At 42.1% G+C, this 14,576-nt stretch overlaps 1 protein-coding gene across 5 annotated transcripts in view; it reads right to left on the bottom strand.

The window, feature by feature from the left end:
• PIP5KL1 (phosphatidylinositol-4-phosphate 5-kinase like 1) overlaps positions 1 to 13,106 on the bottom strand; it is a 72,285-nt gene extending 59,179 nt beyond the window's left edge. Inside the window, exons 1-5 of one of the 5 annotated variants that reach the window (XM_029611346.1) lie at positions 12,449 to 13,106; positions 11,242 to 11,436; positions 10,880 to 10,930; positions 9,374 to 9,528; positions 6,900 to 7,024 (exon numbers count right to left, since the gene is read on the bottom strand). In XM_029611346.1, coding sequence (XP_029467206.1) covers positions 6,900 to 7,024; positions 9,374 to 9,528; positions 10,880 to 10,930; positions 11,242 to 11,436; positions 12,449 to 12,499 — 577 coding nt within the window. In that variant the 5' untranslated portion in view covers positions 12,500 to 13,106. Of the gene's footprint in view, positions 1 to 6,899; positions 7,050 to 9,373; positions 9,529 to 10,879; positions 10,931 to 11,241 lie in introns of those variants that run through there. The other 4 variants (XM_029611347.1, XM_029611345.1, XM_029611349.1 and 1 more) reach the window with 4 other exon arrangements.
• Positions 13,107 to 14,576: the final 1,470 nt, after the last annotated feature.

The raw sequence follows: 14,576 nt of genomic DNA, 5'->3' as shown, positions 1-14,576 counted from the left end.
AAAAGAATGGGGGAGAATCTGATTTCCTGCATCCCAGTAGCAAGGAAATTAGACTTCAAATATAGAGTCCAGAAAATTCCAGATTTTGGAGTAGTGCAGCTGCCTCATCAGTCAGTTATTGTGGGTTCAACTCTGAAAAGAGCAAAGACTTTTAAGAATGCTCCACCAATTTTGGTAAAAAGATGTTCCAGAGCTCCATGTGCATTTTCTCTCACTAGTTTTGTATGGTTCAATATTTACATGACCTCATTCAAAAACTGAAGCCCTTTCTTCTGGGGAATAGCGGCTCTCATACCCATAGCCATTCCTAGATATGGAAGAGTGCATATGCCATATTATTTGATCAGTTTAGGAGGGGTTGATACGACAATCTGATCCTCCATCAGAGCATAATGGATGGCTTGCTGCGAGCCAGCAGTTTGCGTAACAATGTCCCATGATAAGCTAGATGACATCCCCTGCCTGGGAGATCTTCTCTTCAGAGACAAACTCAGAGAAATGGGTGCTCAAATCAATGACATGTGGCAGTCCAGTTGCTCTCAATGGGCTCAGAGCAACAATCCACTCCGAGATGGCCTTGTTTCACTTATAAATCTCTTGCTTCCAAAGACACCTCTTCTGGCAATTCCAGTGGTACCGAGCTCTGCCTCTGCTTCCTCAGCAACAACAGCTTCTGGCTTGAAGCCAACAGAATGAAAGACAGCAACTAAAAGCAACACAACAGGTCCAGCCCAAGCCTGGACCAATTTTTGGACCATTTTCCAAGCCTAGCACTCATTCTCTCAAGTGTGTGTGTGGGGGGGGGGGAATTTACCTCTACCCCGAAGAATGGTGTAAGATCACAGAGGTCTCAAGATTGCAGAGTCCGGTTATCACTTGCATTTCTTCAGACGTCCCATACTTCCTTATTACTTAGCCTTCAATCTAGATCATGTCAATGCAACTCCATCTGGAGGTGGAGTCGCTACTCACATAGTGGGCGATAGAACCTGTCCCATCCAATTAACATAGCCAGATGTATTACGCCCACTGTTTTATTATCCCCAAAAAGTCCAGGGAATTGAGATCCAGCTTAGATTTAAGAAGTCTGAACTAGAATCTACTTTGGGAGAAATTCAAGATGAACTCCCTCCACATGATGCTACCTTTCAAACAGGTAGGGGAGTGGTTGTGTGCCCTGGATCTGCAAGATACTTATGTTCACCCCTCGCACTGGTGTTATCTATGCTCTGTGGTACAATCCTCTCATTAACAGTATTGGGTACTCCCCTTTCATCTGTTAGCAGATCTTTACTAAATGCTTAGCTGTGGTAACAGCCCATCTACGTTGTCAGGGCATCTTTATCTTTCCTTACTTGACTAGTGACTGACTGTGACTTCCCAGGAAGGATTGTTGAACTCCTTACAGAAGTCAATTCAACTCCTACAGTCACTAGAATTCCTAATGAATTAAAAAAAAAAATTGACCCTGATTCCATCTCTGAGAATCCAATTCATCAGGGTAAGGATAGTCTCTCTATAGAAGAGAGCAGTTTTTCTGACAGATCGAGTGAATTCTCTCAGATTCCTTGTTCATCACTTGCTGAAAACAGATCACACAACATGCAGCAGAGCTGGATTTAAAATTATTATGCCCATAGGCATAGAACTCAGAGTAGGGAAATTTTCTCCTACAAATCAAAGAACAGTGGGAGAAGTCCCGGTTTTCGGACGCCTTCAGAATTTGGCATCCAAGGCACGTGCCTATGTCATCTATGCTAATTCTGGCCCTGACAGTCTGGGAAGTGCTAGCTGTTCTAGGCCACATAGCAGCAGTATTTCATTTAGCATCACTAACCTGCCTCCACATGTGAGTCCTACAAATGGGGCCTCCGCTCCCAATAGGACCAATTGACTCAACCCTTGACTACTTCAGTGAATGTCTCACAGGAAATGAAAAGAACGTCATTGGTGGCTTTACTCTTACACCTTACAAAAGGGGTCAACACTCAGTCTACTGCCTCAACAGATCACATTAGCAACAGATGCCTCCACCAGGGGACAGGTAGCCCATGTGCTCCTTTCGAATCCAAGGGACTTGGTCATTAGCAGAAAGGAAATTTCAGAGCAACCTTCTAGAAAGCCTTAAGGACTTTCTCCCATCTGCTTGAGGGAAAAGGCATTCTCATTCAAACCAACAAACACGTAGCCATATTCTACGTCAACAAATAAGGAGGGTCTCAAGAATGCATATAATTGAAAATCATAACACGATTAATTGTCAGAGTTGAAACCCCCCTCATAGAACACTCTTTATTATATTAGGGCACTCTTGATGATCTATGTTTTTCAGTGTAAGAACAACCAGCAATGAATGTCATTATTTACGTTTACTTCAACATGAGCAGAAATGGATATTTAAGTTACATACAGTGCAAACTCATGGTCTTAATAAAGAAGTTGATTGGACGCTATTTCTATGGATCGAGTCAATGCGTTTGTACGTGTATTGCTGATGTTACTTTCTTTGATTGGCTATTAGAGCATTCATTTGAGTTCTTTAAATTTGATAGGTACAATAGCATTTGAGGAGATTGCCGCTATTTTTTAATGAAAGTTAAGTAGAGCAGATAGTGGCCAAGGTATGTGTGTTCTAATCCCGGGAGTTTGATGATTTTAATTTGTTTTCATATGATTAAAATTATAATTTGTGATAGTTATATTTGTGCTTTTATTAGAGTGATAGTGCTGGATCCCAAGCGCCTGGTAGTGCTGAAACATTGGCAATGTTGGGTGGTTGCCAGAGGGTGTTTATTAGAGTGGGAGCACTATAAAGACTTTTTTGAAAAGGATAGCAGGATATGTATTTTTAAAGATTGGATAAATTAAAATTAAAGAATAGTGGAAATAAAAGAAAAAATGATTGGACATTTATAAATAAATGCAATATTTTTGGTAGGTGGATAGGTTGGAATTGATACTTGATATTAATAGATGTGCTTTTGCATGATACAGTCTGAAGCCCATTGTGGGCAAGAGACTGTGGATTAAAGGTTATAAGTTCAAATATTGACTGATACCAATTTCCACTTTTTTTTTAGTAGTCTGAGAATAATAATTTGGGCACCTTATTGTATTTTCTTTTATCTACAAAAAAGGAGGCACAGGGTTATGGACTCTGCCATGAAGCAATAGGAATAGGGAATGGGTATCCAAATAACCTAGCAATTCTTCGAGCATCCTACTTCTGAGGATTACCAATACACTAGCGGATCTCCTCAGCAGGGTTTTTCACCTGCACAAATGGTCCCTGCACAGTCAACAGGCTGCAGACTGTTCATACTTTGGGGACACCCCTCCATTGATCTCTTCACGTCAGAGGAAAACAGAAAAGTGGAAAGATTTTGTTCCATTCTTCCCAGTGAACTTATATCAGCTCAGGACACTTTTCTGCTCAGCGGGATTGCAGATCTCATGTACGCATTTCCACTGATTCTGCTGATAGCCAAGACAGTACAAAAACTGCTCAATTTCAGGGTCTGTCTGATACTTATTGCACCAGCATGGCACAGACAAGTGTGGTTCGTGTACTTAGTTCAACTGTCCTTCGGCCCTCGACTGCATTGAGGACAGATCCAGCCTTGTTAACTCAAGAAGAGGGACATTATTTCATTCTAACTTCCCATTTCTCAAAATGACAGCTTGATTGCTCCATTTTCCATATCCAAGGAAGCTGAAGACATAATAATGTCTGCTAGAAAACCTTCAACTAGAAGAACTTATGGCTTTAAATGGAAACAGTTCTTAACATGGTGTAAAAAAAGCTCCTTACACCTGTTCACGTGAGCCATGCCAACATTTCCAGTATTTGCTCTTCCTTTCTTCCGCAAATCTTAGTACTACATCAGTATGAGTTAATCTCGGTGCCATAACAGCTTACTATATACATAGTGAGAGTAGGCCAATTTCTATTCAACCTTTAGTATTGAAATTCATGAAGGGCTTATGGCATACTAAACCTCCAGTGGTCAAGCTACCTATTCCATGGGACCTTAAAGTAGTTCTGACAACTTATGAAGCCACCCTTTGAGCATTTGGGGTTGGCTTCCCTCAAATTTCTCACATGGAAAGTATTATTCCTTGTTGCAATCACATCAGCCAGAAGAGTCAGTGAGCTTCAGGCCTTGGTTCATTAATCTCCTTATCTGCAATTCTACCACAATAGAGTAGTGGTCCACATTCACCCAACGTTCCTACCAAAGGCAGTTTCGGCTTTTCATATTAATCATGCCATTGTTTTACCTATGTTCTTTCCCAGATTACATGCACATGAACAAGAAAAAGCCCTTCATTCCTTAGACTGTAAAAGAACATTAGCTTACTACAGGAAAAGAACTCTGTCACATCACCAAGCCTCACAGCTATTCATCTCTTAAGATTCTAGTCATCTGGGCAAAGCAGACTTATGCCTTAGCACACCTACAGATTACAGACTCTTTAAGCTCATCAAGTGAAAGACATAACTGCATCTATAAAATCTGTAGAAATGCTAGTAGCAATAAATTTTATTTATTTAAGCATTTTATATACCGTCATTCTATGTAATGATCACAACGGTTTACAGAAGTCACATTCATAACTATTAAAATCGACAAATCTTGACGGTTTACATAGGTAGTATTCATAAGCAGAAATTAACAAATCTCAAATGAAAAGAAATGATTTGACAGTTGCTTGGTTTTGATTGTAAATTACTAACCTTAATATAAGGCTTGGGGATAACTGGCATAGAGTGGCAGTTGCTATCCTAATAGAACATGGGGATAACCTGCATGGAGAGGCAGTTACTACCATAAGAAACTTGGTGGCCAACTGGATGGACCATTTAGTTTTTTTCTGCTGTCATTACTATGTTACTATGTTATGCTAGTATGTAAATCATCTGCGAGCAGTACTGATTAAAGACATCGGCAAAGCTGCAACTTGATCCTCAATGCACACCTTCACATCCCATTAATGTCTGGACAGTCTATCAAGAAGTGACAGTAAATTTGGACATAGCCTGTTCACCCAGCAGTCTACTCTCCATGGTGGGGTCCAGGTTGCTTATTTATTACATGCTCATCTGCAACCCTCAGCTTGGGATTCCCCACAGCTAATTCAGTCCTGCTTGTCAATGGAGAAAGCAAGTTTGCTTACCATAAACAGTATTCTCTGTACACAGCAGAATGAATTACTAAATACTTGCCCACTTCCCTGGCGAGTTGAGTACCTAGCTAGATTTAGCTTTACAATGACTGAGGGGCTCACCAGGCAACGTCCAAGCAGAAGCTCCCATACATGCTAGTCCAGAGGGAATTCTGCACTACTGTGGAATGCAGAATTTGAGTAGAATTCTCCCTTCCTGCAGATTTACTCCCTCGCCTTGCAGATTTCCTCCCTTGCCTAGCATAGTAGTCTTGGTTACACTGCCACTGAGACTGCTATGCTAGCATGCTCGCCTGCTGGAAGAGGAAACATCACATGTTGCGCTCGGAGGCTTCATGGGACGGGCAAGGTTCACGTGGGGAGCAGAGGCAGCATGGCACGGGCGAGGTTAGCAAGCTCCACCGCGGGAAGGCCAGGACCAATCAATCAGTGAGCGAGGAGAGAGAGAAAGGAGGAGAGAGAGAGAGAAAAGGGGGAGTGAGAGAGAGAGAAGGGGGAGAGAGAAAGAGAGAGAAGGGGGAGAGTGTTTTTAATGGGGGCTCAAGGTATGAGGGGAAAGCAGGTGAATGGAGATAGGGGCAGAGGTCAAGGTGGGTTTCATATTTCCATCTGTTCTGGGCCAGAGGTCTGCAGCCTTTGACATGTGTGCTCTGGCACTGGACAGCTGAGTGGACGTTGATGTCCCCCCCAGAGGTTGCGTTTAATCAAATATTATCTCCTGCTTTGCGAGACCGGTCCCACAGTAGCAACTCCTGCTGCTGCATGTGAGGCTTGGGGCTAGCTTCCTGATTCAGTGGCAGTGGAGGTCATTGTCTGCTCAGCTGTCCAGTGCCATGCCGTACCATGGGTTGCTGCCCCTGGCCTAGAGTAGGTGGAGATGTGAATCCTATTTTGACCTCTGCAACTGTTCCTGTTTACCTCCTCTCATGCCACCCCCACCATGGTGAAAGAGAGAGGGTCCAGTGGCTGCCAGCAGACCTCATCCTGCTGGTGACTGAAAAAGAGGCCCAGGCTTGAGAGTGTATGTGTGAGCCCATCTATTTGTTGTAAGCCGGTGTGGGTGGGTAGGTGTCTGCGTATGTGTGTGTGTGAGCGAGAGAAAGAGAGAGAGAGTTGTATGTGGTGAGACAGAACATGTGTGTGACAGATGGTATGTTAGAAAAAGCATATGACTGATAATTTGGAAAAAATATTATGTTATTTTGACAAATAAATGCACAGAATTTTGCAGAATTTAGAAAATGTGTGCACAGAATTTTAATTTTTTTTGCGCAGAATTCCTCCAGGAGTAACATGCTCAGTAGAGCAAAAACACTCTATGAGCTTAGAGAGATAGGTCCATTCAATACCATTGGATTACGTCACCTACCTGTCATGGTTAATTCATCCTGCTGTCTAAGCAGAATACCATTTATGGTATGTAAACTTGCTTTACATGTTCAGCTTTAGTACTGGCACAGAGTATATTATAAACAGACAACTCTCCCCACCCCTACTAAATCATTGCAAGGCCAGCTCTTACTATGGAACATGAGAGAGACAGGCTCTTACCAGGGAATGTGGCCAGGAGCAAATGAGGCAGGATCTTACCTGGGAAAGGGACAAGGCGTGAGTGAGGAAGGCTTTCAAACAGGGAATGTGGCTTGGAGCAAGTAAAGCAGGCTCTTACCCAGGAATGTGGCAAGGAGTGAGCGACAGTGGCAGGCACTTACCAAGGAACTTGACAAGGAGCGAGTGAGGGTACATCTCCAGATACTGGATGTATTTCTTCAGGTTTTTTAGAAGGAACCGAACCTCTTTCTTGCTCTGTGTCTTCAAGAAGAAGCGCTTGTCATTGCTGTGGACACAATGCATAGTCCTCACTGAAAGAGGTGGATGATGTAAAGACTTAGCAGTGCCTCACACCTTCAGCACCCGACACTAGACCCTCACCCCATAAATATGTATATAAGCAAGGAAAAATTTAGGTCTAATGACTATTGTTCTACAAGGTTCAATACCAAACTCAAATTTAAACTGAAACATACCAGGACTAAGGTTTTGGATTTCATAATGAGTTGACAGGTTTGAGGAGGTCTTGTCAGTAATCGGAGAGCTGAAATATATTTTATGGAAATTTTCACCTTCCTATAATTTATTGAAGCCTTTAAGATATTTGAATTTTCTATCATATCCCTCTTTCCCTACTTTTCTCTAAAGCAGTGGCTTTCAAACCTGTCCTAGAAAGACTTCCAGTCAGTTGGATTTCAAGATAGCCACAATGAATATGCATAAGATATATAATGCATTCAAATGTCTTATGCATATTCATTACAGATACCCTGAAAACTCGCCTGACTGGGAGTTCCCTGGGAGTACTCCTCTAGAGTACACATTTTGAATGTGTTAAGCTTTTCTTCATAGGGTTTGTTTTTCAGGTCTTGTATCATTTTAGTTCCATTTAATATTCTTGGAAAAGTATGGTCTCCAGAACTGAACACAGTACTCAAGGTAGAGTCTCACTAGTGATCTATACAAGGGCATTATTACCTCCTTTTTCCTGCTGCTCTTACCTCTACAGATGCACTCAAGCATACTGTTAGTTTTCCCTTTTGCTTTATTATATCGACTACCTTCAAGACATCTGAGATGATTAGTTATATCTGCAGAGTGAGAGACAGCTCTAACAGAGATATTGTGTAGGTGCAGAACTGCAGCTGTGTTGCTCAAGAAAAACATTGCCAGCAGGGAGAACTGACAAATCAGACAAAAGAGACTCATGATGCCAAAACCACAGGCATCATGGTAAGGCTGTAACTCAAAGAAGAGAGATAGCCTGTTGCCACAGGAAAGATACTAATGTTGGGGCAATAGTGGGCTAGGGTGAAAAGAAACAGATCCAGCTGTCATGACATGCTGAGATAAGAGGAAGCTGGTAAACACAGAAAGAAAATCTCTATATAAGCAGTTAATGTGCAGGCAGAGAACTGAAGGAGTTCTGACAGCAATTATCAGGCCAGTCATTTGTCTCTCCTTCCTGATACTGTCTTTATTTTGCATACCAATAAAATGCTTCTACCCTGACTGAGTACAGTGTATCTGTAAATGGAGACAAGCACTGTAAGAAGCCTTCATTACTCCTAGATCTTGTCTTGTTTAACAGTTAAGTTCTTGTCCTTTTAGGTGATTTGTAGCGCTCCACATTCATGAATTTTAGCACTGAAGTTCATTTTCCAAACCATGGCAATGCTTCTATTTTTTTCAAGTCCTCTCTAATTTTTTACCCTTTCAAGCATCTGTTCTGCTAAAGAGTTTTATATAAATCTACAAGTATATGTTTCCTTCAAGTCCCTCTGCAATGTTGCTAATAAAAATATTGAAAAAAACTGCTCCTAGCACCAAGCCCTGGGATATGCCATCAGTTACTTTACATTCAGCAGAGTGGACTCCATCGATCACCACTCTCTTTGTTCTATTGTTCAACTAGTACCTCATCCAGTTTTAAAACTTTCTATCTTACTCCCAGACTTTCTAGCTTTCCAATGTCAAAAGCCTTACTGAAGTCCACAAAGGCTACATACATTGCACCTCCCTAATCCACTACTTTTTAAAAATTTTATGTTTTATTAAATTACAATTAATCTATTAAGGTAATATAATTAGAAAATACAATAGTTTTTGCTACCTCATTAAAGAACTCAAATCAAGTTTGTCTGACAGGATCTTCCCTTTGTCAAACTTCATCATATGAAGTTGCAGGAAGAAGGATGAGAGGAAGCATGAGGAAATAATTTTTTACTGAGACGGTGAAAGATGTCTGGAATAATCTACCAACAGAGGTAGATTATTCTGTTTTTATCTGTTTTCTCAACCATACCATCCATCTCTACTCCCGCATCTAGCCCAAACATCACAATTAAAGTCCTTGGCTAGGGCCCATAGTCTACGGCTCCTTCCAGCCCCTGCTATGTATCAACCCAGAATCTGATCACTACCTGTTGCTGTTGGGCAATGGCTGGATCTCCCTGTCCTAAGTCACTGGACTGCTTGTGATTGCTGTCTGTAAGGCAGCCCTAGCACCAGGCTGGCCTGAGAAATAGAAGCTGGACTTGGGAATCGAACCAAGGTTTCCTCTAGTAGTGTGCAGCCCTGCCACTGAGCAATCATTCTATCATTTCTACTTAGAAAGATCATCAGAAGCACTCACGTGAGAAAGAAATCAGCTTTGCTCTTGGAGTTGCTGATGAACTGAAGGTAGAATCCGTCAGAAGACAGCGAGCGCTGGTAATCTGTCTCGGCCATGCCTAAAGACTGGCGGAAGTGAGTGAACACGGGTCCGGCAAATGTTCGCATTTCAAATTCCTGGAGGTCACACAGAACTAGGTCAGAGAGATCCATCTCCACAGCTCGAACAAAATAAAATAAAAAAAAAAAGCACACAGATAGAGCCAGTGAGGAGCAGCAGCACAGGCTGTGGCAGGGCAGGGGACTGAGGGCTGCAGCTCTACAGTTTGCTCTCTTCCCACTGAGACAAACTGGAAGCTGTGTGAGAGGTGAGCAAGAGATGAATTTACAGCTGCAGTATCTCCATAGCCTGCTTTTCTATCCTTTCCCAGGGCATACGTCAGCATCCCTGGAACAATTATTCGTATAGCGCTTCTTCACAGGTAAATGGGTCCAAGTGAGTTAGTTTTATGCATCAAAAAACCCATATAAGAGGTGCACATGAGATCACAATTCATTATAAACTTTGGGAACAGTACTTTGGGAATGGTTTGTTGAGCAAGTGCAATCCATTGCCTCTTGCACAAAATGGGCCACAAGCACCAAGTTGTCAGGTCATCTACCAAACCACAAACCTACATTTAAATCCCTATATGCAATTTTTATGAAAAAAAGGAAAAACTCACAGTCTTTACCTTTTACTGATGCCTTATATGTGAAAATAAATTCAATAATGCAATTCTTCCACGTGAAAGTGACACCACTAACTGCATCGACCATCGCAGGCGAGAGGCAGTAGATTACACTTGCTCAGCAAACACATTATCTTCTGATACCATTCCCAAAGTTTATTATAATTGTGATCTCATTTGTATCTCTTTTTGTTTTGGTTTGGTTTTTTAATGTAGTAGTGAGGTGCTTGCTTTTTGGTGATTTGGTGATTTTGCGCATACTATGACATCTCACTCGGATGTTGGGTAAGATCTCAGTTTCTCTTGTGGGATGGGTGGGATTAGGACTGAGGAAAATGTTTCATTTGTGTTATGATTACTTCATTATTTCACTATGTATGTATATTATGTGTTAAACACAATAAAATTTAAAAAATGGAAAAAAAAAAAAAAAGATTTCAGTCTCTCAAATTTGCTGCTAATGCTTTGGCCACTGCTGGAAACAGGATACTGGACCAAAGAGAGCCTCCCTTCTGGAGTTTATAGGACATAATACATGCAGACAGCATATCAAGGTGCCTTTGGAATTCACCCAATACAACTGGAACTATTTCTTTATCTTTTTGCCACATTTTCCAATTATCCAGTTGTATATCTTGATACTTATGGATCTTCTTCTCTCTGTGCATTCATTGTATAGAGTAATCGCTCGTTTGCCACTGACATTTCAGTGAGCGCTTCCTCCTGTGAATAGCATCTGGTCCTCTGTCAGCTCTCACCCCATACCCCTCAACTCCCAGATATCTGTGAGCTCCTACCTCATGAGCTTGGGTCAGCACAGCTTTATAATCTGTGTCACAAAGAGGATCCTGAAAGGAAGAAAAAAAATCATCATTCCAACAACATTTCTTATATATATAGTAAATCATAAGACCTCCTTTGCTTGGCTCCCACAGACCCTCTTACTTATCCCTATGGACTGTGATGAAGTCATGGCATACACACATCTGTGGTGTGCATCCTGATGCCCACTCATTGTGGTATGGTTTCTAGACATCTTGCAGAGAAAGAGCGAGCGAGCTGCATTCACAGGATAAGAGATAAGATGGAGAAAAATACTCAATAGACAGATGGAGTGATATGAGAAGGGAGGTTATGTAAAATACTGAGGGTCACTCACCAGCACAGGGTTATCAATGGACTCTTGTAGTGCAGCCTGCAAACCCTCTTTCAGCAAACAGGTCAGGCTGTAAAACTCATGCTCTCCATCAATCTCAAAAAGCCCCAGGAGCTTCCACTTCTGCCGTAACTTCAGGAAAAGACGACGCTTCATTATCCGAGATTTTCTACTGAGCATACTCTCTCGGGTCTCTGTCTGCACATAGGGATTCAGAGAAAACACTAGACAGGAAAGGGGGGGATCATCTTGTGCCCTGAGAGGCAGTAAACAAGCCTGAGGGGGAGACGGGGGTCTTAGTGCTATCATTGTTAACATACAATGGAATTTTACAAGAGGAAAATGCAAGAAATGCGTTACAAAAATTAAGTGAACCTTGTGTCACCTCCCAAGAGGAGAGCAGCTCAAATCCCTGTGATGCTGGGCTCTATAATAAACATTTCCAGAATCTGCTAAACACACACCCAGGAGCAAATAGCAATGTCTAGAGACACATTGTTTACTTCAACAAGAAGGTTCTTTTGTAGACACAGAGGCAGATATATATACACACACAGCATCACACAAACAACCACACACATACACACATCAGACAGATAGAGAGTCAAACAAGCTGCATTGCAAGATAAACACATAGAATCAAATAGATACAAACACAGCATCACCCAGGAAAATGCAGACACAGATACATCATCATATTCACACAGATACATCCACACATTGGATCACATTGGATACCCACAGACAAGGCTGGAAATAAATCCGAGCATCATATTGCCTGGACACCTGCCACCAAATGGAGGGGCAATGCTGGGCTGCAGAAGAAGGGACAAAATGAGGGACATAGCTGGAGGGAAATGAAATTTATTGGGAGGGGAAGGGGAGAACAGAAAATGTCAGAATATAAGCAAAAAAATAAAAATAAATAAATAAATAGATAGAGTAAAAAAAAAAAAAAATCCCAAAATTATAAGTCATTTTTGACTCTTTGCCCCTAAGAATTTTGCTTTGAGCCTAGGTTTTTTTTAAACATGTTTCCACTCCTGCCCATAGAATCATATAGATATAAAGATACAGATATACACAAGGATATAGACTGGATACTATGCCACACTGATTCTAGATCCTGGTAACTAAAGATGTGTACATTTTGGGGCAGATGGGATGCTCAGAGTCTCATTGTTTTAGGATTTTCTCTGTTAAAACTTACCGATATACATCTCCCATTGAGGGATGTTGTTGTGTTGTTACATTGCTCCATTTGTGCTTTCCAAGGTATCCAAACCCTTCAGCCTGCAAACAGGGGCTTTTTACTTGCTGCTCCTTAAACTTCATCAAGTCCTGCTGACAGCAGAATCACCAGCACCTTTCAGGGACTCTAAGCAGCCTTGCTCCCCAGGCCCTAAAAACGTTCAGCTCTGGAAAGCCAAAAACCCAGAGCTAAAGGAACACGAGTCAGCGGGGACAAGTTGCCACCAGAGCATTTTAACAGTAATCATAAGAAGCCTTATTGCAATCCTAGGATCAGATACATACAGGACAACGGAAGAAACATGAGTAGTACAAAAGACAGCAGTAATGGTTGCCCATAACAACTCACTGCAATTCTTCCATGGTGCAGATAAACTGAGATCTTGGAGTTCAAAAGCTCGGGGGCAAGGAGCTGCTTCCAGAAGCAGCAAAGGTTAAAATCTGGGTGAGACAAAACACAGGTTCCACGGGCAGCAAAGGTCACAATCTGGGAGAGACAAAGCACAGGATCCACAGGCAGCTCAGGTCAAAGTCTGAGAGAGACAAAGCGCAGGATCTACAGGCAGTACAGATCAGAGTCAGGGTGAGACAAAGTGCAGGCTCCATAAGCAGCAAAGGTCAGAGTCATGGAGAGACAAAACATCTTCCACAGGCAGCAGAGGTCAGGAGCCTGGGAGAGACAAAACAGGTTCCACAGGCATCAGAGGTCAGGCATCTGGTGCTAGTTCCTGAGGTGAGTGAAGCAGAAAGTGAAAGGTGAGCCAACAGCTGATAAATTATGAAAGACTTTCTAGCCTATGCATTGTTTGTGGTTGCTAAGAGATGCTTTTTTTTTTTTTTTTTTTTTAAACTTGTGGTTCACCTAAAGTTCCCTTGTGTATGTGTGACTTCAGTCACAGGAAGGCAAAGAGAGACAGAGAAATGAAGTTATGAGGGACCTTGGCCTCCTTACATCCCACTTTCCCTCTTATATCCCTCTCCCAGCTCCAACACCTAGTTTGGTCATTACAGTGTCAGTCCTTGCCCGAAGGCTCCTTCTGGAAGCCAGCAGTGGTGGGCCCTGAAACCAGCCATGAGCGGTCACCCTTAAGCAATGATTATGACATCTGCCACCTCCTCCTGAGGGAGGAGTCTTGTGAATGCTGCTTGTTGCAGCATCTCCAGCCCCAGTCAGCTCAGGGGATTAAGTCAAGGCCCTTCCGCACATCAATGAACAGGATTGTCACTTAAGCCAACGGGCCAGCCCAATTTTGTACATTTTTAAATATATAGGAGGCCAATATTCAGAAACAGACTGGTTATCTGGAAAACTGACCCAGACATTCAGCAGGATAAACATCCCACTGAATATACTCGCCTACGTTATCTGGCTACGTGTTTAAATATAGCCAGTAAGATTTTAAAGTTATCCCGCTACATAGATCTGGATAACTTAGCACTTAACCAGATATATTCCAAATCTTCTAATCAATTAAGCAACCGCAAACTGGAAAAAAAACAAACCAAAAAACCCAAACAACTTTGGGGCCTTTGGGCCCGGTTCACCCCCCCCCCCCCCCCCCGAAATCATTTATTTATTTATAATTTTTATATACCGACATTCTTACATCCGATGTAAATCATACCGGTTTACATTAAACAGAATAGCAGGAAATAAATTTCCATAGTCTAATACAAAGAACATTTCTAATTAAAATTATTAACAAGCAAAAAGAAAAGGTAAAGAATTGGAATAAAGTTTAAATAAAAGAAAAATAATAAAAATAAAAAATCTTTTATATTTTTTATTTTTTACAAGCACGAAGGGGTACACAAAGGGGAGGGCCCCTTTGGCGCACGGCGCCTGATGGTGAGGCGCTCTTTAACCGTCGCCGGAGCTCCCAGTGACGTCGGGGGGGGGGGGGGGGCGTGGTCATAGATCTCAGTCATTCAATTTCCCTCACCTCCTGCTGTTGGTTGTTGGTTCCGTATCTTTTTTTTTTTTTTCCTGCCATTCAGTTTGTTGTTTAGTTCTCACGGGGGCCCAGGATGGAGGGCGGCCTCCCTGCTCGCTGGCGCCTGATGGTGAGGCGCTCTTCAACCGTCGC

Source organism: Rhinatrema bivittatum, chromosome 8 (assembly GCF_901001135.1).
Source record: "Rhinatrema bivittatum chromosome 8, aRhiBiv1.1, whole genome shotgun sequence".
NCBI classification, from domain to species: domain Eukaryota; kingdom Metazoa; phylum Chordata; class Amphibia; order Gymnophiona; family Rhinatrematidae; genus Rhinatrema; species Rhinatrema bivittatum.
This window is presented reverse-complemented; position numbering and strand designations above follow the sequence as displayed.